Consider the following 27,013-nt stretch of genomic DNA (forward strand, 5'->3'; position numbering starts at 1 on the left):
CAGGCAAGGAGAACAGTAACAAGTCCAGCAACAAAAATCACAACACCCGAGATGGGATGATCAGGGGTCTCCAAAGTAACCCGAGGGAAGGAGGAGGAATAGGTGTAGACAGCCTAAGACCCGGGACCACTAAGGGTATTGCCCCTTCACTAGCTGCATTTCCCCCGTCCTAGCTGCCTTGCGTGAGAACCTTTTTTTCCTAAGAGCCCATGCTCCTTTCTGTCCTTTGCCTTCAGGGTTCCCAAGGTCTTTCCCTCCCTCTGCAACACCCTGCACCTCCTTGATCTGAACGGAATACACCAGAGCTATCTGGGTAGGAGAGATGGGGCTTTCTCTGGCATGGAGGCCTGGGGAAATTGGGTGGCCGAGTGCTAAGCAGGGACTTAAAAAGTCCTTTCTTTTCCTCAGGAAGTTCCCTTCCCATAGCAGAGCTGCTCGTGGCCAGGGATCTTGGAGGAAGATGGGCTCAGGCTCCAGAAGAGGCACACAAGAAAGATAGCAACCTGCTACCCACTCAGAAGACCCCCACGGTTGAGACAGAGGTGCCTCTCTGGGCAGACCCACAACTCACATAGCTGATGCAGTCGCACAAGTGTGTCGTTAGTTCTCTCTTTATATAGACTCTGGTTCTAGAAACAACTTAGCACAGCCAGCCGGCCAGGGCCAGCACACTGATGGGCCGGGTAGGGTGGACTATTTACAAGCCCAGGGCAGGGCTGTACCATGGCCGCGTCCCTAAACGGCTCAGCCATGACACCACAATAAGTTAGAGCTGGCCAGGTGGGGCGGGGCGGGGGCTGTACACACAAGTGCTGGGGGGCTCAGGGCCTCAAATACTGTCGAGGGCCGGGGCTGTAAACATGGCCGGGGCGGCCCTGCCCACCCCTAGTGGTCTGTAACGACTGGAAGCAGAGCAGCCCGGGCAGGGCCGGGAGGGGTCAGGCATCCGACAGGCAGCTCTGGATCCGGTCCACCCACTGCTGGGCTGAGGGCACATCCTGGGCACAGAAGTTGTAAACACGACGTGTTGTCTTCACCTGGGAAGAGCAGGTTACTGACTCTATGCCCCACAGCTCCAAGCCCCTGGCCCCAGTGTTCCCCACCCCTGACAAAGGCTCACATCGAAGAAGGCCTTCTCATCCACAGTCTTAGGGGCACCTATGGTGGGTGTGCCAGGTGCCACAGCTTCCACCTCTGCCAGGTCAATGACACCCTTGCATTCTGTGTCCACTCGGTGGTCATAGTAACGCAGCTGGGTGAGGATGAGAAGACAGATGCGCAGAGTCAAGACAGGCCTGCCTTCTGTTTCCCTTGTCCCTCTACCACCACTCACCTGGTGCTTGGTCTTGTCCAGGACAAACCAACGGGCTTTCCAGGGCTTCATGAAGGCTCCCTTCTTGTACAGGGTGCCCTCATAGGACCTGCATTTGTACAGAATCGAGGCCAGGTTAGCTATTAGGTGGAAGACCGCCTCTAGAAATTAGATGATGGGTCAGTCCCTCTATAGTCATTATGTGACAGACACTGGGTTCCAAACCCCAGGCCTTAAGGGTGTCTAGGAGGTAGTCCCATGTGACACAGACACCTTAAAGAGGAAGGGGAACTTAGCAGTCAAATCTGTGGAAGCAACCAGAGTAAAATGGCCCCTCGAGGCCCAGGGAGGACGGATCCTGTGTGGCCCGTTTCATCTAGTAGCTGTCCTACACATACCTCTTGATTCCATTCCAGATCAGCCATAGTCACTGGGTCTACAACAGAAACCTCTTTTGATGCTGACCTAAGCTTAGGTAATTGTTATAGCTTCTCCTACAAGTCCTTTTACCTACAGAAAAAACTAAACTCCTCAAAGACCCTAAACCCATCTGCAAGTCATCCCAGTGCAGAAGTAGCAGTAGGCTGCATCCCTCACACCTGTTCTCACTCTCCGCTGTCTGGAATTGGCTATACAGCGTGCTGGTGCTCCGTCGGGCAGCCTGACGAGAGCTGGATGTGGTTGAGCCACTGCTCTGGTCACTGTCCAGGCTGAGGCTAAGAGTAGAGCCCACAGGCCCCTCCTGTAGATAGACCCCTAGCGAGCGGCGGTGGTGGGGCACAGCTGACACCAGTAATGAGCTAGGGGTACCCTGCAAAAAGCAGAATGGAATTTATATCAAGGCTGATCAGCCTCCATCTCCTGGCAACGCACACACCAGGTCCTCCTCAGCCCAGCCTCCCACCCATCCACTCACACGTCCATCTTGCCGGCCTTCAAGGCGCTGAGCAGCTTTCACTCGGTCCCAGGTCTCTTTCCAGCGTTCAGAAGGCCGTCCCAGCTCTGTCTCCAATCGCTGCAGCTCCTGGGGAGAATTGATAAACAAAAGAACATCCAGCGGCTGGGGAGACGGCTCAGCAGTTACACAGCTCAGCAGTTACCCACTCGTTCTTGCAATGGAGTAGGTTCAATGCCCAGCAGCCATATGCTGGTCACATCTACCTGTAGTTCCTGGGGATCCAATGCCCTTTTCTGACTCTGTAGGTCCCAGGCATGTGTGCAGTACACATACATACATGCAGGAAAAGCATTCACACACACAAAGATTTTTTTAATTTAAAAATATTTAAAAATGGAGTTGGGGATTTAGCTCAGTGGTAGAGCGCTTGCCTAGCAAGCGCAAGGCCCTGGGTTCGGTCCTCAGCTTCGAAAAAAAAATTTTAAAAACAAAAACAAGAAAACAAAAATCCAGATGAGCGGGCACACTGGTTCCCAAGTTGGCGCTGGCCCTGCCAACTGAAGTGCAGTCCTATGTGTACTGTGTGAGGAAGGACAGTCCTATGTGTACTGTGTGAGGGAGGACAGTCCTATGTGTGCTGTGTGAGGGAGGACAGTCCTATGTGTACTGTGTGAGGAGGACAGTCCTATGTGTGCTGTGTGAGGAGGACAGACCTATGTGTATTGTGTGAGGGAGGACAGACCTATGTGTACTGTGTGAGGGAGGACAGACCTATGTGTACTGTGTGAGGGAGGACAGTCCTATGTGTGCTGTGTGAGGAAGACAGTCCTATGTGTGCTGTGTGAGGAAGACAGTCCTATGTGTGCTGTGTGAGGAGGACAGAATGGCTCCTCAAAGTTGACCTCTAATCTTCTACCCTCACACATGCACAGACACACTAAGTAAGTAAATATAATTTCAAAATTTTTTAAAGTATATCTAATTTCAAAAACTTTCTTAAAGTATGTCTAGGGGTGGTCCACTTCTTTAATCCCAGCACTCAGGAGGCAGATGCAGGCCAACGAGGATTATATCGAAAGATAAAAATAAAAGATGGCGTTCCATGGTCTATAAGGATATGAATGAGCACTGACTTTGGTGAGCACACTGCAAGCCAGAAAACAACGTAATGACGCCTCCACTATTCTATCAGTGGGGCTTGAGTGTAAAAACTGACCACATCTGAATCCTGCATTCAAAGAAAATACTTTTAAAAGTAATGACGCGTGGGCTAAGTGTAGACTAGCTCAGTGTTGGAGAAAGCACTTGTTTCCATGCACAAAGCTGGAGTTAATATTCACCACTAAACAAGTCAAAAGAAAGGTGGAAAGAGACAGGTAGGCAAAACCAGGCATTGCGTTTCCCACATAATTCTACCTAACTGGAAGGCTAAAATAGAAGGATCATTTAGGATTAGAGGTTCAAGGCCAGCCTAGGGAAACACAGCAACACCCTATCTCTTAAAAATAAGTGAGAGTTGGGCATGGCAGTTTATAAATGTAATCCTAAAACTTGGAAGGTTGAAGCAAAAATATCAGGAAGGAGCTCAAGTCCTTCCTTAGCTACGTTAAGACGTGTCTCAGAGTTAGCATTAGCTGGGCACAACAGCATGCGCTGTTAACTAGAAAGCTAAGATATAAAGGTTACTGAGCTTGAAGCCAGCCCGAGAAAGAAAAATACATTAGTTCCAGGTTAACTTGGGCTAGAGTGAGACCCTGACAGACAGACACAGACACAGACACACAGACACACACACACACCCTTAAAGATACTGCAGGTAGTCGGGCGGGCAGAGGTCATGGTTCAGTGGCAGAACACTTCATGTACACACAAGGTCCTGGGACTGACTCACTCAATAGACTGCACTACCACAAAGGGTGGGGACATGTCAGATGTAATAAAACTGACTAGCAAATCTGTATTACAAGAAATACTAAAAATTTTTCAGTCTGAAAGGAACTGGTATTGGACTAGATATACAAAGAAAAAAGGAATTAGAGGCCAGACCTAGAGTATGCCTGTACTTGTAAATAATGGGGAGGCTGAGGCAGGAGGATCTTAAATTGTAGTCAGCTAGGACAACATAGATCTTGGATGATGGTGGTGGTGGTGATGATGATGGTGATGATGGTGAGGGTGGTGGTGGTGATGATGATGGTGATGGTGGTGATGATGATGACCAAGTTTCAGCTGTAGCTCAGTGGTAGAGCATTTGCCTGGCCATATATAAGGCCCTGAGTTCAATCCTTAGTATTGAATTCCCTTCAAGAGTATATGAGCATTACCTGGCTTCTTCATGTACAAAGTAGGATGCTGATTTGTGCCTCCCAAGGGAGGGAGTAAACACCTTCCTTTCTTTTGACTTGTTTAGTGGTGAATATTAACTCCAGCTTTGTGCATGGAAACAAGTGCTTTCTCCAACACTGAGCTAGTCTACACTTAGCCCACGCGTCATTACTTTTAAAAGTATTTTCTTTGAATGTAGGATTCAGATGTGGAAGTTTTTACATTCAAGCTCCACTGATAGAAAGCCAAGCAAAGCAAAGATACTGGAGATGGCAGAAATAGAAAGCCTTTCTCTCATTGTGTAACTTCTTTAAAAACAAAAATAAAATACTATGCGTATTTATGCCGTAGGAAAGCTAAGAGGCCCAGTAAAATCAGATCAAGACAACTCTTCTGATTTCCACACTATCATTCCCTGTACAAAACTACCCGCCCACAGGTGCCCACAGGTGCACACAGGCGCACTCGAGGAATAAACCCTTCCGATCAGGCCCTATACTGGCTCATCCAAACATATTTCACATTTACTCCCTCCCTTGGGAGGCACAGATCAACATACTTTGCACAAGAAGAAGTCAGGGGATGCTCACTTAATCTTGAAGGGAACACAGTCAGCACAGAGGAGTGCAAACCTCTTCTTACTTAGGACTTGGGGCTAAGTCCTTCTTAGGACTTCTGACTGCTCAACCCCTTTAATGAGCCACTAAGGGAGGCCATGCCACAGACAGAGTCTGTCACTGTACATTGCCTCAGCTACCACAGAGCATCTAGCACAGCTCACTTGACCATTTTTTCTTTCAAGGGATCTGTGCCTTGAGTCTGATTCCTGAACAGATAGAGCCAGAAAAGATGGCAAATTGAAGGCAAAAGTGATTCCCTAAACTCCAGGGCTGGATCCCAGGAGAGCTACTGCTCACTTTCAGGCATGCCAGACAGACAGCCGAGCAGACAGAGAGTGAGTAACTCCTGGGACAACTCTGCCTGCACTGACACCCAGGTACTGAAGTGTGCATGTGGTTTGACCTCAAGGTACATGTGTGAAAGTAAGACTAGTCCCCGAGTAGCAGATTAGGTAGGAAGTGATGAATCTGTAAGAGGTGGGGTCTGGTGGAAGGTCTCTGGTCATAGGGAAGGTCTTGGAAAGGGTGAGAAAATTTCTTGGGAGACCGCCATGATGTGGCCCAGCCCAGACACTTCCTAGAACTGAGTACATTCCCTTGAGCCTCCAGAACTGCAAGCTAAATGAATTTCTCTACCTTGTAAACTAACATATCTCAGTATTTCCTCACAGCGACAAAAAGTGATTAATATACCAGGTAAAGGGATACACATATGCCAAGAGCAAAACCCAAGTCTTGAGTCTTGAGAGTTTCTGACAGATGCTTTCGCATCACTATCTGTAAATTTCTATTAGCACGAGACAAAGACCTAAGACCCACAGCTATCTGAAGTATGTAAGCAGTTCACACAGTGAGTGAAGTGAGAGCCACCCCCAGCTCTCAAGGGGAGCTGCTCACACACACACACATGCACAGGCCTTCTCCTGCTGTCTGGGACAGCACACACCTCCAGCAGACGTGAGATGGCATCAGGCTGGACTCGAGGGCGGCTGTCATAGCACGGCCAAACCACACGGCGCCTGCTCTGGGGAGCACCTCCATCAGGACGCTCCTCTTCTGGAGGCTCAGGAGGCCCCTGGGCCAGCTCCCAGTCATAAGGGGGCCCCTCAGCCAGCGTCTCCTCAGTGTAGAAATCCCACACCTTCAGGTTGGACACATTGCTGTAGGGCCGCAGCACCTGGGGAAAGTAAGCCTCCATCAGAAGCCCGGCCACGTGGGAGCCGCCGCCCCAGCCAGGCCCCACTCACCTCTGTGTCCTCAGGTGCATATGTGTAGTTGTAGAACATGGGGGTCCTCTTGCTTAGCCGGTCTACATATTCCCACACAGACTTGCAAGCCAACTGGCCTCTGCGCTCACCCTTCTCCTCATACAGCAGTCCTACACAAGAGCAGCGCTGAGCCCAGGCCCCTCTGGCCCAGACGGCTGCCCCAGATTCCCTTCTTCCCTACATACCCAGCTCAATACGCTCATAATCAGAGTCCAGCAAGAAGGTCCGGAAACGGCGGGATGTGTGGTGATAACCAAGGAACTTGAGGTAGAACTGACTGAACTCAAACTCCATGGGGAACTGCAAATGGACCTGTGTGATGTAGGGGTCAGAGGTCAGGTTGGGGAGCACAGCTCAGCCTACCTACATGGAAATCTACCCACCTGGTGTACACAGTCCAGGAACTGCAGGAAGACGGGTGTGAAGCCACTGCTCTGCCCAGCTAGGGTGTGGGCCCCACGGTGGCTGAAACGATGGCCAAAGGACAGCCACTCCTTTTCCACTAGCAGGCGGAAGCCTTCCAGAGTGCGGTAGAAGGGGTCTGAGAGGAGCTGCACCAAGGATACCACCTGCCAGCACCACAGATGTCAGAAAGGCATCTGAGGACCCTCCCCCACCCCTTCCCTGAACCCGCCACATACCTGAGTGGTGATGTCCCAGCCATCCTCCAGGCTCACAAGGACAGAGGAGCCTGAGTCTAGCAGCTCCACCACCAGCACCGATATCTGCAGCAGCTTGTGTATCTGCATGGACAGGCAAGCCTTGGACACCAAAGCCAACCAGGACACAGAGGCTCACACGTCCACAGTCCTGGAAAGGCCGGCAGTATCTACAGCACTGGGCGGACCCGTGCTGCTCTGCCTTGGTCATGCTTGCACTCCTCCTCCAGCCTGCCCACCCCTCCCAGAACACCCATGACAGGGAAGGCAGATTCAGAAGTCCCTGTCCTTTGCTGGGTGTGGCAGTAGATGTCTGTAATCTCAGCACTAGGTCTGCCACAAGTTATAGCAGTGCTAGGCTGTGAGACTATGTCTCACAATGAGAGTTAAGTCTTGCCTTTCAGATGCCAGAAGCCCCATCCCTCAGCCTCTAGTTTTCACTGAGCACACAACAAACAACCCATTTCCATTCTCTAAAAAGGGCAAAGCAGCAGAGGGCCCGGTAGCACAGGCCAGTGTGATCCACACTGGACACCACACTCCTGTGCACAGCAGACTGGCCCCTCACACCACTACACTACATAGCCAGCGCCTATCGCCCCCCCCCCCCCCCTCGTGCTCCAGATGTCAAACAAGCCCAGACTAGAGAGAGACCTAGCACCCAGGTGGGCAGAGGCAGAGGCAGAGGCAATGCAGAGACCTGGATCAGCCACTCTGAGTCCTCCAGTGACCGCAGAAAGGAGGCTGGGCTGGGCTCAGTGGCAGGGCAACCAGGCACACAGGCCTTCAACAATTTCTTGAAGCTGGCTTTCACCTGCCTTGCCTCAAATACTTCAATAGGAACCAGCTCCCACTGTTGCAAAGGGTCTGGGCGCACACCCTGGAGGAAGACCAATGACAAACAGTGAGCCATGCCTAGCCCTGTGCCCCCGCCTGGCCCTGCACTTCTATTCAGTTACCTTGAGCTGAGCTTTGTCACCAATGATGTAGAGGGCTGCACGCTGCGGCCGCAGAAAACCAGAATCAGGTGGCGCTCCGTTGGTGTGGGGAGTACTGAGGAGGTCTCTGCCAGCCAGCCGAGAGCCCACATCAGCACCAAGCCCACTGCTTCGACCACTGGCTCGGACACTGCTCCACTTACCTGCAAAGGAGACACCCAGTAAGCACTAGATTGAGGTCAGAGCACCACTTACCTGGGGCTGGCTGGGCCTGGCCTCCAGGGAGGGGACTGAGTTTCCAGGCAGGGCAGAGTGGTCGGCAGGCCACAAGAGGGAGGAGGGCTGGAACACACAAATGCCTCAGCACGTGGGGGGTGGCCTGTGTTAGTGCCTGGGTTGGGATCAAGTGCTAGGCAGGCAAGTAACTGGGGCTAGGAGGAGTCAATTGTGCTAGTCTGTCACAAAGGGGCAGTTAGTACTGGGTGTGGAAGAAGATATTAGTGCCCAAGACAGCTTGACTCATACTAAGGGGCCATCAGTTCCAGTTAAGGGGAGAGCCCCAGTACGGTACCTCGGGACGCAGTCCATCTGGAGGCCGAGGCCGCCAAAGGGTTGGACAGCGTGGTGACCCTGGCTCGGGGACTGGGCACTGAGGGCACAGCAGAGAGAAGGCTCAGGTTTGGTTCCAGGCCTGGGTTTTCAGAGGCCCCCACCAAGCCCCACTCCCAGGGATCAGAAGCAGGATCCCTTATCTGGTCCAGGCATGGGTCCTCCCTACCAGGGGCAACTAGGTACAGAGGTTCTATGATACTGGGAGGGGTCAGGCTTTGGAATACTGGACTCTTCTTCAAAAAGCTCAGAGAAACCTGTCTTCAAGTCTCTCCTAGACCCTCTTCCTTAAGATTAAGCCCAGTTCTGACTGATAGACAAGACAATTCCATGAAGTAGTCAACACACAACCATGTAGTAGCCTTGCCCAGAACAAAATGAGGTTCCTGACAGTCTCAGTTTGGTGGAGACCTAGAGGCAACTGGAAAAGGGAGAAAGAAGAGGCAGAGGGGTGGGGAGACAGTTTAATCCAGGACATGAGCAGAGCTGAGTCCAGGACTGCACTAGGCAGAGTTACAGGCTGGGACAACGTTAGCAGTATCTGGGAGAAGCCTGAGTCACACCTCAGGTTTACCTGACTATACAGAGGCCTCATACAGGACACAGAAAGAGGCATGGGGAAAAACATCACCCCACCCAATGCCGAGATCACTATGGCCAAGCTCAAGGCCAGTCTTCCACACCCTGACTTTTCTGACAACCCGACATTATGGAGACGGCAGTGAGCCAACCTACAGTACAAACAGTATCCGCCTACTTAGGTTGCTGGCTGAAATCCAAATAGAGACGAAGGAAGCCAGACTCCTGGTCAGCAGTGGACAGTCAGGGAGGGTGGTCCACACCCTGAATGTCTAACACCAGGGGCAGCGACATTCGCATTGGAGAAGGCTATAGAGATGTAGAAGACACTAAGGAGAGTGAAAGCTCACACATGCTGAAGGGAGGACGCTGCCTGAAGGTGCCACTCAGAATTTCTGGCAGAAAGAACAGACTACAAAACACATTTAATCACACAAGAAGCAGGCATTCTCAGGGAACAATGACAGTGGGTCAGTCTGGCCTGTCCATCAGACTGGTGTCACTTGGTGATCGTGAGAACAGACCTGCTGCCCTGTCCTCAGCACCAGTGGTTAGCAAGTGTTAACAAGCGATGAGGATGAAGCACTGCTGAATACAGATGAGAACCACAGTTCAACAGGGAGTGAAGAAGCCTGGGTAGAGTAGGTACAGAAAAAAAGGAAGGGCAGACAGCTCCATGCAAGAACAGATCTGGCTTGGTGGGGTGGTGCACGCCTTTCATCCCAGCACCCAGAGGGCAGAGGCAGATGGACTTATGTGAGTTTGAGGCCAGCCTGGGCTATAAAGCAATTTCCAAAGCAGCCAGGGCTACAGGGAAAAACTCCATTTTGGGGGAAAAACAATAAAAAAGAATAATCAACCACAGGATTGAGATAGACAGATAGACAGACAGACTTAAAATCCTGGCCTACAAGATAGACAGACACACTTAAAAACCCTGGTACAAGACGGCTCTGTTCATGGGAACTCTACCAGCTGAAAGCCACAGGGGCCACTATGCTTTCAGGATTTGAGCCCAGAAGAGAAAATGTAGCCTACAACTTTGAGAGGAGGATGGAGGACTGGAGGTTAAGGCCTGGCATACTGCTAACATCTTTTGAGCACACAAGATGGACGGGGGCAACTTACTCCCACCTGACAAGTGTCACACCAGCTTGGTAAAATGGGCTCTGTAGTCTTTGGCAGATGCCACACCTAATGCTCAGACAGATTTCCAAGTACAAGGACCTCGACTGACACACATTGGGCTCGGTATGCAAGTGAGTGGCTGAAGTTGTAAGTCGAAGAATCAACTGCTAAAGATCCCAGCACCAACCAGTCAGGCCATGAGAATGAGGCAGACAAGAGCAGTGCCCATACCCCACTTCATTTGCTAGCCAGGCAGTTTGCCTCACAGCTAGACAGTGTCCAGAGCATACACAAGGCACCCCTCCGTTAGTACTGCCATCTAGACCAACTGTGAAAACAGTCCAGCCCACAGCTAGAACTGGGCAGCGGGTGCCAGGCAGCAAGAGAGGGGGCTAACCTCATAGCCAGAGGCACACACCTGATCTCTGGGCCTCCTTCAGACACAACGCCCAGTGCGTAAGGACAGGAGATACTGCACACAATTATGATGACAGCAGTTCTCTCTACGCCTCACAGGCAGAAGTCAGCATGGGAAGGAAGCAGGTTGGTGCTATGGAGGTGTGCGTAGGGGGTGACAAGGACAGCAAGAACAGTGCAGACAAAACCCAGAGAGCCAGGACAGAAGAAGATGAAGGTCACTGTGGGAAAAGTGGCAGCTGAAGTAGACAGCATAAAGGAAGTGGGAAAATGAGTTTAAGGATGTTCCAGGGGCTTTAGGCATCAGCAAACAGAGGGATGGAGCATCTGTTGGACCTAGAGGCTTCTCTGGTGGATGTGCTGGGTTAAGGAAGGTGAGGAAATGGTCAGGGTTATGGTCAGAGGAGACAGGGCCTCAGGACACTCACCTGGTCCGAGCAGTACTCCTGCTCTGTCCCAGAACTCAGAAAAGTCCCCCTCTTTGTCCCAAACCCAACACCACAGTCAAGCTACTTCTGCCCCCTGCTGGCCGACCCAGCATAAATTCTGCCATAGCCCCACAAAGACCTCTTTGCTCTATGTCCACCATTTACCCAAAAGCACCCTCTCACCGTGACCACCCATGTGGGCTGAGGAGAAGCTACTAAGTGTGTTTCGTCCTGATGAGTCAGCATAACGTGGCATGGAGCTAACCACAGCCTGCAGGTACTTCTCTTGCTCCAGGCTGCTGGAGTCAGCCTGGGCCTGGCCTGAGAAAGGAAAATCTGGAGCTGAAAGAGGTAGACAGTGGACAGGCAGGGCAGGCAGACATAGGAAGAACAAAGGAGGAGTACCTGGAGAAGGTGTATTCTGGGCCTTGAAGAGACCAACAACACCTTTGCCATGCAGGCCCCCAGAGCGTAGCAACACAGCCTTGGAGCGCCCACTGCGCCAGCAGACCACAGGGAAACGGTTCTGGCGGTAGCAACGGGACACGCGTTGCAGGGCATTGTCCTGGATGCTCTGGGGAACAATCAGCAATCCTGGATAGCTGTAGGAATTGGAGGTATCATGAGGGCAGCTCTACGGCCTTCCCCCATGCCTACCCACAGAGCCTTACACAGAGGAGGCAAAAAGAGCTAACAGGGTTAGCACAATAGAGCAAGTCAGGCTCCCAGATTCTAAAGGCCAAAGGCACTTTATGCTTCTCTGGAAGCCTCTACCAAACCTGCAGCCCAACTCTGTTTCTCCAGGATCCATGGCAAGCAGGGAAGGTGTCCAAGCACTGCCTACCACCCTAGTAAGTCCTGGCAAAATCTTCCTGGCGTGTTCTAGCCAGCCCTCACCTGCGACATATGGCATACATGCGATTAACAGGAGAGATGCGAAAGGGCTCAGACTTGGCCCGGCTCAGGCTGCTGCTCAGGGTACCTAGTCCAAGACGCTGGTAGTCACGGCAACATGCCCGTTCCACCAGACTGCTCATGGTCATGCGGTCAGAGGGCTTCAGGGCTGAGGACGGGGTCAGTGTGCTGGGCTCCAGCTCCTCTAACACTGCAAACAGTACAGTTGGAGGTCATCGCCCAAAGCCCCCGTCCCAGTCTCCATAGGGTCATTTCTCATCGAGAGCACAGAGATCTCCCTGACCCTGCTCCCACCTGATATCTCGTCCTCCTGGTCCTCAGGGGGTGGCTGGCCCCGATGTTCCCAGCCAGGGGGGTTATATTTCTTACGAGTAACATACTGCCGCCCAATGGTCTTTTTAGCATTCTTCACCAGGTTCCTGGACAGGGTTCTGGGGGTGTAAAAGTTCAACAGAGATGAGAGGACAGGGAAGTCCAGGAAGACTACTCAAGGGTCAAGCAAGGAATTCGATGCCTGGGCTCTGGGATCCAGTTCTGTACCTGAATGAAGGACCCTTGTCCTTGGTAACTCGTGGCGGCCTGCCAGGTGTGAGAGCTGAGCCAAGTGTGAATGCAAAGGTGGCCCTGATGTCTGGTGGGTACCGAAGCTTGTGGAGCTGCTTTCGGAAGAGCTCAGCACTGTCAGATCCCACCTCCTCATCAAAGGCCATTTTCAGCAGCTGGGTCAGAAAAAAATAAACCCTCAGGGCTCTAAGTGGCCCTCCAGCTCCTCCCCAGTCAGAGGACTCAGTTCAGGGGCTCCCTTTTTTTTTTCTTTTCTTTTTTCGGAGCTGGGGACCGAACCCAGGCCTAGCAAGCGCTCTACCACTGCGCTAAATCCCCAACCCTCAGGGGCTCCCTTCTTATGGCCTGCACACCACAGCAGCAGGCAAACTCGGAGGACAGGCATCATGTCTGTGTGACTGAAGGTCCAATGTGTACGAATTGTAAATCTCAGTGCCAACTGAGGAGATCTCAGTGCACGAGTAACTTGGACTCAAAGGTCAATGCCCCAAGGATACTGACAAAGACAGGCCACTATTTCAGAAGGTCAAATAATAGTAATCTGAGAACTGCTGGAGTAGCCTTTTCTTTACATGTGTGAAGGTGTGTCTCTGTATTTCCAATTGTTAATTCTGTTCTGGCAAAGAGCTAAATGTTGAAGGATGCTGGTATTTATTTCTATGGCCCCTCGATAGCCTTATATTTATAAATACTGGTTCTTCCACACCTGCTCAGGTTCTTGGAGGCCAGTCACCCTCCTCTATGCCTAGAGGCAATCTAGAATTGTATCAGAGATTGTCTTGCTGCTACTGGTTGTAATCAAGAGCTGACAGCCAATAGCTGGGCAGGAGGTGGAGGGGACCTTCTAGGGAGAAAGAATGAAGCAGGAGAAGAAAGCAGATGTTAGGGACACTAACATGGGACTGCAGCAGAGCAGAGAAAGGTTTAGAGCCACATGACAAGTGGTAGACTAGTTAGTTGGGTTAAGTTGGGAGATTGCCCAAGCTAAAGGCCTAAGCTTTAAACAATATTAAGTCTCCATGTCTCACATACTGCTGGTGGGTCCAAGAAAGTCCCATGAGAGAGACAATGTGACACCCCCAAGTCAACAGCACCCTGGCAGAAAACCACTTATAGGGCTCGACCTAGCTGTAGTGGACAAGAGTTCACGCACCTGGAATGTGCAGGAACGAAGCTGCAGCCCGTCCTGCAGAAGCTGGTCCACAGGGGTCTGCACACTAATGCGCTTCTCCTTGGTCAACGCAGCCACGGGGAAGGAGCGGACAACCACCTGCTCCCCCACTTAAACAGGCCAAGAAGAGTCATGCGGCGAAGGGAGAAGAAACAGATAATATCTCAAGGTATCAAATACAGAAGTTTTGGGTGGGTATGAAAGGACATACGTGGGCCTATTTCCCATCAGGTTTCGACTCTTTGAGAAAAGGGAAGAGAAAGGGAAGTCTTATCTCCTCTAAAGAGCTGGGGAGGCACAGAAAAGGTCCACCGGCTTACCCAGGGGGTCAGTAGGCATCCCCGTGAAGATGACGCGGTATGTGGTAAGGAAGACAGCACCCTCAGCTGGAAGTAGAGCAGGGCCCCCTCCACTGCCTCCTACACCCTCCTCACGCCCATCTGGCAGCAGGTACACCCGAAGGCCATCGAGGACACACTCTTCACCAGGCAATAGGCGTGGCCTCAGCAGCTTGGGCTACCCAGGAAACAGAACAGAAACTTAGAATATGGCCCAGATTTTGTATGCACAGCTGCTCAGCCTCTGCTTACCTTCTGTATTGGGGGCAGCCTCTTGCTCTCACGGTGTACAGCCTCCAGGGTCTCAATGTGCATCTGGACAATGTCTAGGGGAGAGCAGGTCTTATACCCTGGGCCCCTACAGCCACTCGTCTAAGGAATGCTCCCATACCAGTATCGCCATACCTGGCACCATGACATGCAGTCCTTTGAGGTGGTCGCTGGTGACCCCACTCTCTGTGCAGACCTTGTCCACAAAGCGGTTTATGAAGCGGACCACAGCCCCAGCCACATCGCATGTCTCTGCGTCTTCAAAGCCGCTCTCTGTGTCATAGCTCTCAGCCACACTGCCTGCCATGCTGGGCCAAGAGGGGGTGTGTGTGGGTACCAGCACCCCCGCAACCCCTCCATAAGCCTTATCCCTGCCCCAGGCCTCAGCACTGGCTCCACCTCACCTGTTGGTGACCAGGCTGTTGCTGGCACTCTCCAGGTCTCCCAACCCTGCCCGCTCCCGCAGCAGCCGGCTCTTGCTGCTGTCCAGAGGCAGCAGAAGGTAGCTCATGCGGTTGGCATAGTGGATGGCCTGGCTGAACACAGTGCTTTCCTCCTTCTGTACCAGTTCCTGCTGCTTCTCACGGCTCAGGGTTGGCCATAGGCGCCTCTGCTCTGAAGCCACATCCAGGGCAGATCGTTCATCATCCTGAGACTGTGCCTCCCCAGTCTCCTGTCATGGCACAAGAGTAAGGCAAGGCCAAGGTGCTGCCCAGACAGCCCAGGCCCAAAAAGTCCTGCATACCTGGGTGGGGCTCACGCCATCAGAAGGCTCCAGGTAGAGGGCCCGGATATGGGTCTGCACATCCCCATAGAACATGGCCTCCCAGAACTGTGGTGTGCTCCACACTACATGCTCCTGAACACAGCTATATGCAAACTGCGTTACCCCTGGGCTCAGCTTCTATAGAAATGAAGGTGGGAAGGTCATGAGCACACAGACAGCAGACCGAGCTCATAGAGAGGACAGCTCGCGCCACCTCACTCCCTACACTTACCCTGCAGAAGGCTGTGACCAAAGGCAGCAGTGCAGCCGCAATGCCGTGCTCATCCAGAGAAGTGCAATCCTGTGGACAGAGCCATGGGTGATCCATACCCAACCCCACCTCTCTGGCCATCACAGACCAGCAACTCTCACCACCGCCACCTGAACTGTTGCCTCAGGTTTCAGAGTCATTTCCAACGAGACCTCTCTCTGACTCCCCACCCTATCACACGGGAGAGACCCTGCACCCCCTCTTCCATTGCGTGGGGATATCACTGCTAAGATGAGGGCCAGCTTCACCTGCAGGCAGCAATTCATCATGCGGACGACAAAGTCAAACTGCTGATGATCCAGAACTGCACGGTTCTGCTGTACGTGCAGGTGAAGCTCATGGGCGAGGCAGCGGCGGGCAGCTCGCCCCTTCAGGGCCCTGAGAACAGCTGGAAGCAACTGAAAGCAGAGACAAGAGGAAATGTAGAACAGAAAGCAGCACAGGGAGATGCTCACCTAGAGTCAGTGTGGAGGCAGCCAAGCTCAGGCTCCAAGCAGAGGAAATACCAAAGCCAGTGTAACTCAGAAAGGACCAGGCTCTGGGTTTCATTGACCAATACAGACTAAACCTTCCAACAGACCCAGCAATTCCACAAATGACAGTTCAAGAGGACACAAGGTATGTGCATAGTGTGGGCTCCCAAGCATGGACATGCGCTCTGGAGAGAGACTCCACAGGAACACCGCACAAATGTTATTAAGACTCAAACGTATTCGTGAACACAATAAAGGGCAGAATAGCACACAAGATTATTATTAAAGCAACATAAAGTCAGGCATGGTGACTATGTCTGTAATCCCAGCACTCAAAGAGGTTGGGGCAGGTAAGAGCAAAGCCAGCTTTGCTTATACATTGAGTTGCAGGTTAGCCTGGGCTATAAAGATCCTGTCTTGAAAAACTCTTCCCCCAGACAAAAACCAAAAAACCCGAACCAACTAACCAAACACTCCGGAAACTTTTGATGTGTAGAAATCTACCCTGTGCGTGTACAGTGCATACACTACACTGCTGCTCACCCAAATACAAGAGCATCCTCCTGTCCACCCAGGCACTGCACAAACTCAGCATTCGCCACACTGGAGGAAAGAACTAAGTCTCCTGAGACCTGCTGCCCAAAGCCAGACTAGAGGTCACCTGACAGGCCTCACCTTCTTTGCCTCAAGCATTTTCCCTTCAAACACGTAGGAGATGCAGTTGCGCACCACCTCCAGGCGACGGGCACTGTTGATGTGAGGCCCACTGCACCGCTCTAGGATGGCCGCTAAAGAGAAAGGCGTGTTCACTTTCACTCCTGGCCCTGCCCCCACCCTAAAGCAGTCTGCCTTCCTCTTCACGCCACATACTCATGGGGGGCCCTGAAGGGACAGTGGTCCTCCTTTCAGCCTTCACAGCTGGAGGTGCACCCTGCATCTTGGCTGCAGCCTGGTCCACAATCCACTGAACTGTGCCCTCATCTAGCCGGGGGAATGGCCGATGGGTCCGCCGCAGGTGGCTGGCCTCTCCTGGCCTCTGCACTTTATGCATTGCCACAGCTGGGTACGGGTTTTCCTGAGGGAACATAGGCAGACATTAGCTAGTGGGCCAGGACCAAGGTGGTGGCATGCCCCCCATGTCACCCAGCATACATTCTTATAAAGTTGCTCTGCTAGTTCTTGGACGTGACGCAGGACGCGGTGGGGATGGTTCTCATCTGCTCGCATCCGTGCTACCTCATGAGCCACCAACTAAGGGCAAAGGAGGGAGAGTGATGAGGTCAGTTAGGTGGGTTGGGGGCGGGACAGGTAGACAGGCAAAGGCAGGGCTGTACCTCATCAAACAGGTCTGTAGAACGGTAGGGGACCCCACGCTCTGACACAAAGCCTGCAAAGGCCATGCCCTCCAACACTTTCATCAGGAAATCATCCTCCACCAGTCCACGCTGGCCTAAGAACGCTGCCTGGGAAAAACACCAGGAAGTCAGCTCCTCACGGACTCATGGAGCCAGCTGCAGCCCCGACCCCACAGCCTACCTTATGGAAGCGAATGACAGGCTCGGGGTGGATGCGCACGATGTGCAGGCACCAGCGGTAACCCTGCAGGAGCTGAGCAAAGAGCCGCAGAAAGACAGCGCGGAGCTCCTTGTCCTGGGAGAGCAGGTCAGAGTGGGTGAGTGTCAGGTCCCAGGAAGCATCCAAGGGCCCTGGGCACTCCTCTCCACTCCCCGTCACAGCCAGACACAGGCTTCCCAGGCACCTCTGCCACCCTCTTTGCCTCTCCCAGCAGTGCTTCTCAGCCAAGTGAGTCCTGCAAGTGCTGAGCAAATGGTTCCTGTCCAGAGCCCCTTGACTGTTCTGTACTGACTCAGGCACAGTCACCACACCTATCTGTATAGCTCCTTTGCTCTAGACTTCTTCCTGCCTAGGCCAGAGAAGCCTGAGGTCAGCTTCGAGGTAGGCTGAGTGACACCATCAGCTTGGCCATTAGAGGCAATGCAATCTCTATACCAGAGCAGAGTGACCCCACCTGCATTTTCAGTGAGGAAGCAGATGTTGTAGGTGGTGGAAAGGCAAGGTCAGCCAACTCCAGCTCTGGATCCAGGACCTGTGGAAGCAGAGGGGAGCAAGGACAACTGCATGGTGACCTTAGGGTTCCCTGGCTGTCCGGTGATAGCTCCCACAAGCCCCAGGTTCCAGCCCCACCCTGACTTCAACCCTCACCATGCTCAGAACATTGTGAGTCTGGCTTTGTAGTGGCTCTGGCAGGGGTGGAATGTGCACACACTCAGGGACAGTCACTGTCCCTCCATCAAGATCGGCAACAATCACGTCCAGCTGTGCACCAAAGGGAACAAACAGTGAGAGACCAGCAAGCCCAGGCAGTGATGCAGACACAAGGCACAGCCCTTACCAGCTCCTGAGTCTCTGCCTGGAAGGCTGCATTGACCCCAATGATGAAAGGTGTAGGTGTACTAAGGACTTCGAGCAGCTGTGCCGGCAGGATGGGCACATATGTGAAGCTGTAACAGGCCCAGAAGACACTGTCAGCCCCAGACATAGGACACAGGGAGAAGGACCTGGAGGAGGCAGGAGGAGGGGACAGGCAGAAAAGCACCTGTATCTGAGAGGAAACAGCAGTGCCAAGAGGCCCCTGCAAGCATCGGCTAGACGTTGGTAGCTCCTGGACAAGAAGAGGACTTTGTGCTCAGTGAGGGCAGCACAGAACAAAGACAGCACATTGGTGATGCCTAAAGAAAGAAGAAAGCCTGGTGAAGGCCAGTGTCCCTACTCCAGAACGCAGGGGGCAGCCAACACCTCTGACCACCAGCCCCAGGACAGGAAATTGGGGGAGGGGTATAACAGGCAATCTCACCCAGCTGGCGGAAGAGCAGGGCTACACTACAGCGGCTGACAGGCAGTGAGTCTACCAGTGGGGTCTGAATGACCTGCCGGTCACCAGCCCCCAAAGAGATGGTTCTCTGTGGAAAGAAAATGGCCAGAGCTTAGCAGTATAGTGAGCCGGATCAGGTCTGAGCACTTGGCTCCAGGTGAGCTGACAGATCTTGAGATGGGACTGGTTTAGATGACCTGAGGGATAGGTCACACTCAGCCTCTGTTGGCTGAGCAGCGCTGCAGAGAAAACTCAAGGTAAAGGGGGATGTCTGTGCTCTGGGTCGGGGCAGGGCCTGAGTGGGCAGAAGAAACAAAGAATCCATACCGCTCCTTCCTCAACAGAGTCCAGCTGCACAGGACAGACAGACAGAGAGACACCATTAGACACAGGACACAGAATAGGAAGCAGACAGATACATGGATAACAACAGCCAGTGACAGGAACATACGCAATGATCAAGAGGACAGAGACGGAAAATGCAGGCCCAAAGGTACAGGTACGAAGCCAAATAAGTAGACAGGGCTAAGAGCAGATGGCAAAGGCTGGCACTGAAAGCAGAAGGCCTTGACTCAGCTAGCAAGACTATCAGTACCCACAGGTACCCCAACCCCTGCCTCCTGTGACTGCACCAGGAAGGCCTGTGGCCACCCACCTGAGACCCGCCTGCCAAGGGGACGGTGCACGTGAGCAGATTCCCAATCACATTCTCCAGGTTCACGTTCAGGCCTTCCACATGGATGGTATAGATGAGACCAAGGCTATTCTGCAGCGACCAGATAGGGAACAGTGGTACAACTGACAGGGACCCCGTGCCCTGCCTTGCTGCTATGGTGGCCCTCCTCACCCTGAACACGTCAGCATGGTCCAGTCGAGACACCAGAACCAGAGTCTTTGGAGCAAAAAGCTGGCCAGGTTGGGCTGGGGCTGTGGATGACAGCTGTGCTTGGCCTCCTCCATGTGCCTCTTCCTCCTTCTCTGTGGCATCTTCAGTGCACATCACTTCCTGCAGACAGAAAGCCACTCTCCTGGCTCTAATCAGAGTCATCCCATGAGACCAAGTGGAAGACAGAGGTGACTCAGACCCAGCCTTCCCCAAAAGGAACATACCCCCAGAGGCAGAGCAAGCTGGCCGTGGCCCAAGGCTCAGCTTCACATGTTGCACACCAGAGCTTACGCTGACCTGTGTGGACTCCACTGGCTCCCAGAAGGTCAAGCAGGCGCAGTAGTGCCTCTCAGAGTTGATGTCAGTAAGGACAGCCACAAAGAAAGTTGGTGGATTCCTCTCGGGACATAGCTGCCACCCACTGGGCTGGCAAAACTGAAGAGAGGGATCAGCAGTTAGTGCCCGAGGGCACTCACACCTATAACAAAAACTCCCCCTACTCCTACCACCTATCCTCAAGCATCTGCACCACCAGGGCCTGAAGCTGTAGGGTATATGAAGCACCCACTCGTTTACCTAGGGAACACCTTAACCTCCTAGCCTCAGCCCTCTTGGTGAAAAGAGTAGCACAGCTCTTGCCTCACCATCTTGGGTGAAGCCCATGAGGGACTCAGTGACATGAGCAAGACACCCTGCCTGTCAGGCCAGCTACCCCCAGTAGTGGACCTGCCTTCCTCTTAAAGCTCCATCTCCACACTCACCAGCTCAATGCCCTGGGGGAAAGGGTTGTCCTCCCAGTCCTTCTCCGGGAAGCGCTGCAGGATCTGGCCCTGGCCTTCCCCACTCCCTGAGAACAAGAGTAGGTGGTCATCAGAGCACTCTCCCCCACACACCCCAACCCTCACATTGTTGGGATTGGCCAGGATGGAAACAGTCCCTTCTCATCTGGCACCAGACCAACCTAAGCTCACAGCTCTGTCATTTGTCTCAATACACTTCTGGGTAGATAAGACATTGGATAGGTACAGACCCCAAGGCCACCATAAGGAAGAGAGAGGAGACCCCAGATCCCTCCTCTCACCTACCAGTCCAACCTAACTTTTCAGAGAGGAGGAGTTTCAGTTTACTCAACATCTTCCCTGGCTGCCAACCTGCAGCTTTAGCCTCAAGCCGTACCAGACGACGAGCACCATGCAGACAGTGGGCACGTCTGGATACACAGGATGCACTCGGGTATCTTGGTGATCCCTGTCACCTGTCTGCACTGGGCCCATGTGTACAATTCAAGCCTTAGCTCCTCTTATGATGGGGGTGGAAACACCAACATGGACCCAAATTGCTACCTATGCACAGTACCTCAGAGATAGTTCCTCCCAGAACACAAGTCTCCAAAAACAAAGAGTTTAGCAAGTATATGCTGCCCCTTTGCACCCTGAAGCTCCCAGGCTCCCTCAGTATGTACGAGCAAAGGAAATACTTCTAAGTGCAGTCTATGTAGGTGGAGTGAAAGTCCTTGCCTAGGGCTCACCTCGCACCACCAAATCAGGCAGCAAAGGAGGGCAGCAGCAATGAGAATGTGTGATGACTTCTTTTGCCTCATATACACACACATGACGGTGGAGCATGGTATGGCAGGCAGGCCGTGTTCTCAACCTTCCCAATGCTGAGACCCTTTAATACAGTTCCTCATTTTGTGGAGACCCCAACCATAAGGTTATTTTGTTGCTACTTTGTAACTGTAATTTTGCTACTGTTATGAATTGCAAAGTAAATACCTAATATGCAGGATGTCTGATATATGGCCCCCAAAGGGGTTCCAACCCACAGGTTGAGAACCACTGTGTTACGGAAAGAAAGACAGGCCTCTTCACTTAGGCCTCTCACACATACAGCTTCAAGATCCTCAGGGCACAGTGCTTTCCATAGACCAGCCTCAATGCAGAGTCTCCCACCAGTGGAAGCAGCAGAAGCAGACAGTGAGTAGAGGGAGCTCTACATAAAGTCTTTTCATGGATCCTCCTGCTTAGTTCCAGAAAACTTCTGTGTGCAGTGGGCCTGCTTGCTAGGCTATGGCCTCACCTCCTCCCAGCCTGGTCCACTAAGTAAGCCCAACACAACAATCCACAATTCCCAGGTCCCTAAAAACAAAGAAACTCAGCTGCAACCGTGATAGAGCATGCATCCCTCCAGAACCATGGATAAAGCACCAAGACCATCAGCACTAGGAAGGTTGCTTCTAAGCAGGAGGTAGAGGGGTGCAGCGGCCTATTATGACTCACAAAACCTCAGCTTCCTGCTCCCCTCCTCCCACCACCAAAACCCTGCAGGCGACAGGCAACAGACAAGGAAGGGACAGGTGTCTGCTGGTGTCATGCCTACCTACACACACCCACACACCTGTCCTACCAAGATAAAACCCCCAGGGGTTCCTCGGGTCCCACTCTCAACAGGACTGGGAAGTGCATGTACTGTGAACACACACACACACACACACACACACACACACACACACACACACACACACCCCAACCCCAGTCGTGGCTCCTCCCCCCACCCACTCAGGCAAGAGCCTCCTTGTGCTCGGCCCTAAACCACCATCTGGGCCTAGCCCTGGCTGGCACCCAGGGCTCACCCAGTTCTTGCCACGAGGCAGCATGCAGAGGAAAGCGGGGGGAGTATATAGACAGGGACTGCAGCCTCTGCTCTGCAGCCTTCCCACAAAGCCAGGAGGGCTAGTAGCCTTCTGAGGGTCGTTTTTAGTAGCCTCTCTACCCAGGGGAGTTGGCACAGAGAGGATGGACACCTTCCACTGCCAGTATCCCTCATCCTGTGCAATGTTAATTCCCACTTCCCAGTAGCTTTAAAACCTTCTGAGGATTCTACACTCTAAAGAGCTCCTTTCCTGAGACTCCCAACTAACTGTCCCATAAAGGTAGGCAGGTAGACACCCAGTGGGCATCTCTCCTAAGGCCCTTCTCTGTACTATAACAGCCCAGGATTTGACTTTCAGATTTCCGTCTAGTGCCTCCTCTAAGAAGTTTGCTATCTACTTTCTATCTAAATCTGGGGCCTGTAGCAAGACCCTGAGGTCCTCCCCCCAACAAGTATAAGCCTCTCACTAGGCAACTGGTACACCTGTAGGAGCCTGAGCATATACAAGTTCCCGTGCATGGCACAGGTTACAGCCTAATTAGGGCTTGTTGAATGCATGTAGTCAGCTATATGACCATCTTCCCCACACCCTGCCCAACTCACACCTCACAAACAAACAGGTTCTTCAGTCAGAAGGGCAGAACAACTTCCGGAGCCCTAAGGCACAGCAGGCCCTCTCAGTAAGACCATGAGGAAGCCTTGTTAACTCTCTCTGGCTTCTCTGAGACCCCAGACTGCAGGCTTGCATTTGTGAGGAGTTTTGCCATGTTCCTCTGTGTCTGTCACCACTGAAGCCTTTTGGCAATGACTGTACTTAGCCCAACAAAGTACTGCCCACTTTGGGTAGACAAGAGCAGGCACAGCCTCCCTCCCTAACCCAAGCCTGTTAGAATGAACGAATCCCAATAGCATAGCCATATATTACAAGGCAGTGCTCTTCGGGCAGCCTATGGAGGACACCAAGGTCCACTAAAGTAGAGATGGGAAGTCCCTGACAGGCCCACCCTAGGAAGATACCCTGGGATTCCTATACTCAAAGCACCTCAGTGAGAGCTTCCTCCAGCAGCCAGGCCCATGCAGACTGCGACCCAAATGGCAGACGGGGTGGCAGAATACAGAGCATGTATTCTGTCATCTGCTGGCAGCACATCATCACCAGTGCCAGGCTCTGATGCCTGGAGGGCCAGCCATGGACAGTGTACACTGTGGGAAGGCCTAGAACGAATACAGTTCCCCTGACTAACCCACCACATACCTCACCACACATGCTGGACAGCACCAGGTAGCTGCTGCCTCTTAGGAGCCTAGCTATAGAGAAAGGGAGAGGAAACAAAAGAATACGGCCTTCCTGCTTTTCTACCTATCAGACCTGAACACGAAGACACAATGCCCCAGGCAAGCTACAGCTGCCGACAAGAGCAGTGGAAGCCTACAGCTCTTTCAGATGTTATCTTTGACCTACCCCAAATCTATAAGCGGACCACAGAAACTTTAATTCAAGATCTTGGACCCTTAAGCTCTCAGGGTGTGGGGGGAGCTGGGAGGGAACTGCAGCCATCACAAACAGCCCCAACCTGATCTAGAGGGAGGGCAGGGCCATGGGTGGGAACAGTAGATGGGCCCAAGAATGTGGCCACCTCATTACCATCAAGGCTGAAGGAGGCCAGGTCATAGAGATGTAGTTCTTCCTCCCCAGCGGTGGTAAAAGGGAAACTGTCAGGTTTAAGTCAGGTAAAGTGTCTGATAACTGCTGTTCCCAGAAAACTGACAACTGGCCAAGCTATAAGCAATTAAGTGACCATATCTGGGAACTGGGCAGGGGTCTCAAGCTATGCTGTCTGGTCCCTCAAGCTAAAAAAGGTGTCCAGTTCGGTGACAAGACAAAGCACACACACTGACTAACCAGGTGCGGGGTCTATGCTGTCCCATCTAGCACCCTTTAAACTTTAGAGTCTAAAGAGAAAGGGTTACACACAGTCCAGGCATTTACTGTCTTCAGCCTTGCCCACAGGTCACCAACTGTAACTATTAGCAACCAGGATGCTACCTCTGGTAGCACTCTGGGCCCAACTGCAACAGCTTAAAAAGGCACTCGGCACCAAGGTTCTATTCCTAGCAGCTCCCAAGAAAAAGTTCTGATCCGGACAAAGTTAAGTCATCCTCTCACTCACACCCCTTAATCTGAAAGGCCGTGCACCCCAGGGCAGTCAGCACAGCGCACAGCGGGCCTTCACCTGCTTTAGAGACACCTACCTAGCAGTATTCATACTTGGACTTTAGATATAAACTATCTCCTTTTTACACACAAGTGTTTCTGACAGCCTCAGAGCAGCTCTGTGAGACTCATTCCATATGAAGATGAGGAAACTGAGGCAGGAGTGCACAGTGACTGGCACAAGCCAAGGGTGAAGAGTGACAAAGGAAGGACAACTAATTTTCAGTGCATTCTTCAGTTTGGGGTCTTTTGCTCTTGGTACTAATATCTTTTGGCTTATAATCTTGCCTTCGGTCCACACCCAGAAACCCAATTCCCGGCTGGTTCCTCAAAGAAATGCCTTGAGGCTGAGTGGCTAGCCAGCAACTAGTCAACTCTGACCCCAGAAGTCAATGCTCAGAGAGCTCATTGGCCTTCTATTTCCACAGTGATGGGTAATTTGAGAATTACTCCATCATATCATTCAGGAAAAGTAGCCACCTCTGGCCTCAACCTTCTATTCTGTTCTGTACAGAGGTCAGAGGTCCATGCTTCTTGAATGGCTGGCTCTATCAGAAAGTCCACGTGTCACAGCAACTTCTCACGGAGCTCCTAACACCTCATGTCACCCTCAACTTTTACTCCACTCCCAGTAGACCTCCCTGATCTGGCCTCTATACAGTCTGCCTCACAGGATCTTCTTCATGCCACTGTCACCACCATCCAAGCCCACTCTGTTCCTTCAGCCCTGGCCCAGCACCCAGCAGCACTCCTGTTCCAGGAAGAGGAGGAGCCTCACTGGCCTTCACGTGTGCCTTGGAGCACAGGTTCTCCCTCTGTGCGCCAGTACAACACTGGTGGCGAGCCTCCTGCTCAAAAGGACAGGGGGATGAAAACAATGTGGTCTCTGCCTTTGAGAACTCCCTCTCTGGAGGGAGAGACAGATGCTCGTGACTGAGTGACAAAAGATAGACTTGAATACATGAGAGCAGAGAGAAGTGGGTGCTTGGTGAGAGGGTACAGAATGGAATTTGGGAGACAGAGGTGATGATGATGGTGATTATGGTGGTTGTGATGATGATGATTATGTTTTCCAGTGTATATATAGGGTCCTAGTGGAGACTTAGCAAGAAGAAAAGCAAAGAAGAAAGTTTGGGTCGTGAAGGGTGATGGTGACAGCTGGTCTGAGAAGCAGCAGTAAACTGTGTGGAAGAGATAACTGGAACAAGGTAGGAGATGCTACAGTTAGGAAGTAGGGGCTGCCTCATCTGGCCACAGCTATCCCTAAGATACTGCCCCTCTGTAGGTGGACTCTGATAACCAGAGTACAAATCCCAGCCTCCATTCCAAACCCACAACTCAATTTCTCTGTGCCAGATTCTATGCTGAAGATAGGGCAACAGCAAAGGCAATCTCAGTGGGCTACTGGGAGAAATGAGATCATACACACAAAGGGTTGTGCAGGGCCTGGCACACTGAGGACTCTAGCCAACACCCCAACACTGTTGTCTCCATGGCTGTTACTGATGTCACTGTCAGGCTCCGTTTTCTCCTACCCCCTGGACTGAAGGGTTCTCAGACACAGGCGCTAACTCCAGATCAGGGCCTCCTAGACACGAGTAGCAATCACCACACTGATCCCCCACTGAGGGCCTGGCTTACAGGATTGGATGGCAGGGCGAGCACCAGGAATGCTCTTTTCCAAAGTCTGATACTCTCTTCTGAAGTCCGGCTCAATACCACCAATGAACTCCTCCCCCTCCACTGCACCCCATCAAGCGTGCTTGAGGCTTCAGACCTAGCTTTGGGTAGGAGAAGCTGGGAAACCAACGTTCCGCCCCCCTCTCTGAAATTCCCAGACACAGCCACCGGCAGTCGGCCAAGACGGGGTGAGCCCATCCTACCCAACTTGGAATCGGGGAGACTGAACTGTAGCAGGGACCTCCAACTTCCCACGCCTGGGCTACCCGCCCCGGTCCACCTCGGAACACGGCAGGTGCCCAGGTGTAGGAGGACGGATCTTACACAGGCCAAGTATTCTGGGGTCCTCGCGGGTTGCCCGGACGCCACCGTGGCCAATAACTACGGAGGGCTCTTTCGCAGGCCCCGAGAATTCGGCCCCAAGTCCTGACCCTGCCTCCGGCCGGGTCTCCTTAGTTTCGAGTCCTCAGTCCCAGTCCCTTAGCCCCAAGCTCGTCCCTCGGCGCTCAGACTCGGCACTCACCGCGCGGGTGCGGCCCGAACGCCACCAGCACGAAGTAGTCCGCGAGCCGCGCCATGGCAAGGGGCGCAGGCGGGCTCCACGGCTCGAGGATTCGATGGCGGCGCGCTCATGGCCCGACGCTGGCCCTAAGCTGCACACTTGGGACACCCCCGGCCCGCTCCTCTGCGGCGCCGCTGACCAGGGCTTCCGCCGCCATCTTCCCAGCCAGCCGGCCC

The 27,013-nt window shown here is 52.7% G+C and overlaps 1 protein-coding gene across 7 annotated transcripts; it reads right to left on the reverse strand.

Moving 5' to 3' along the window:
* Positions 1 to 593: 593 nt before the first annotated feature.
* Sbf1 (SET binding factor 1) lies at positions 594 to 27,013 on the reverse strand. 7 transcript variants are annotated; one of them, XM_087556662.1, is made up of 42 exons: positions 26,799 to 27,013; positions 20,490 to 20,575; positions 20,026 to 20,163; positions 19,690 to 19,848; positions 19,498 to 19,608; positions 19,170 to 19,193; positions 18,825 to 18,930; positions 18,567 to 18,699; positions 18,363 to 18,471; positions 18,173 to 18,286; positions 17,979 to 18,056; positions 17,486 to 17,599; positions 17,284 to 17,412; positions 17,102 to 17,200; positions 16,820 to 17,024; positions 16,625 to 16,737; positions 15,725 to 15,874; positions 15,438 to 15,506; positions 15,185 to 15,343; positions 14,844 to 15,112; positions 14,575 to 14,747; positions 14,422 to 14,495; positions 14,152 to 14,347; positions 13,814 to 13,941; positions 12,637 to 12,815; positions 12,391 to 12,527; positions 12,079 to 12,286; positions 11,587 to 11,783; positions 11,365 to 11,502; positions 8,592 to 8,669; positions 8,042 to 8,223; positions 7,783 to 7,962; positions 7,065 to 7,166; positions 6,807 to 6,992; positions 6,609 to 6,735; positions 6,403 to 6,533; positions 6,102 to 6,332; positions 2,229 to 2,336; positions 1,912 to 2,123; positions 1,334 to 1,421; positions 1,121 to 1,252; positions 596 to 1,037 (listed from the first exon to the last, which is right to left on the reverse strand). In XM_087556662.1, exons 1-42 carry the CDS (start codon positions 26,851 to 26,853, stop codon positions 939 to 941), a joined length of 5,706 nt encoding a protein of 1,901 aa, XP_087412788.1. In that variant the 5' UTR covers positions 26,854 to 27,013; the 3' UTR covers positions 596 to 938.

The sequence above is a fragment of the Rattus norvegicus genome, chromosome 7 (assembly GCF_021556685.1).
Source record: "Rattus norvegicus strain SHRSP/BbbUtx chromosome 7, alternate assembly SHRSP_T2T, whole genome shotgun sequence".
Taxonomy (NCBI): Eukaryota; Metazoa; Chordata; class Mammalia; order Rodentia; family Muridae; genus Rattus; species Rattus norvegicus.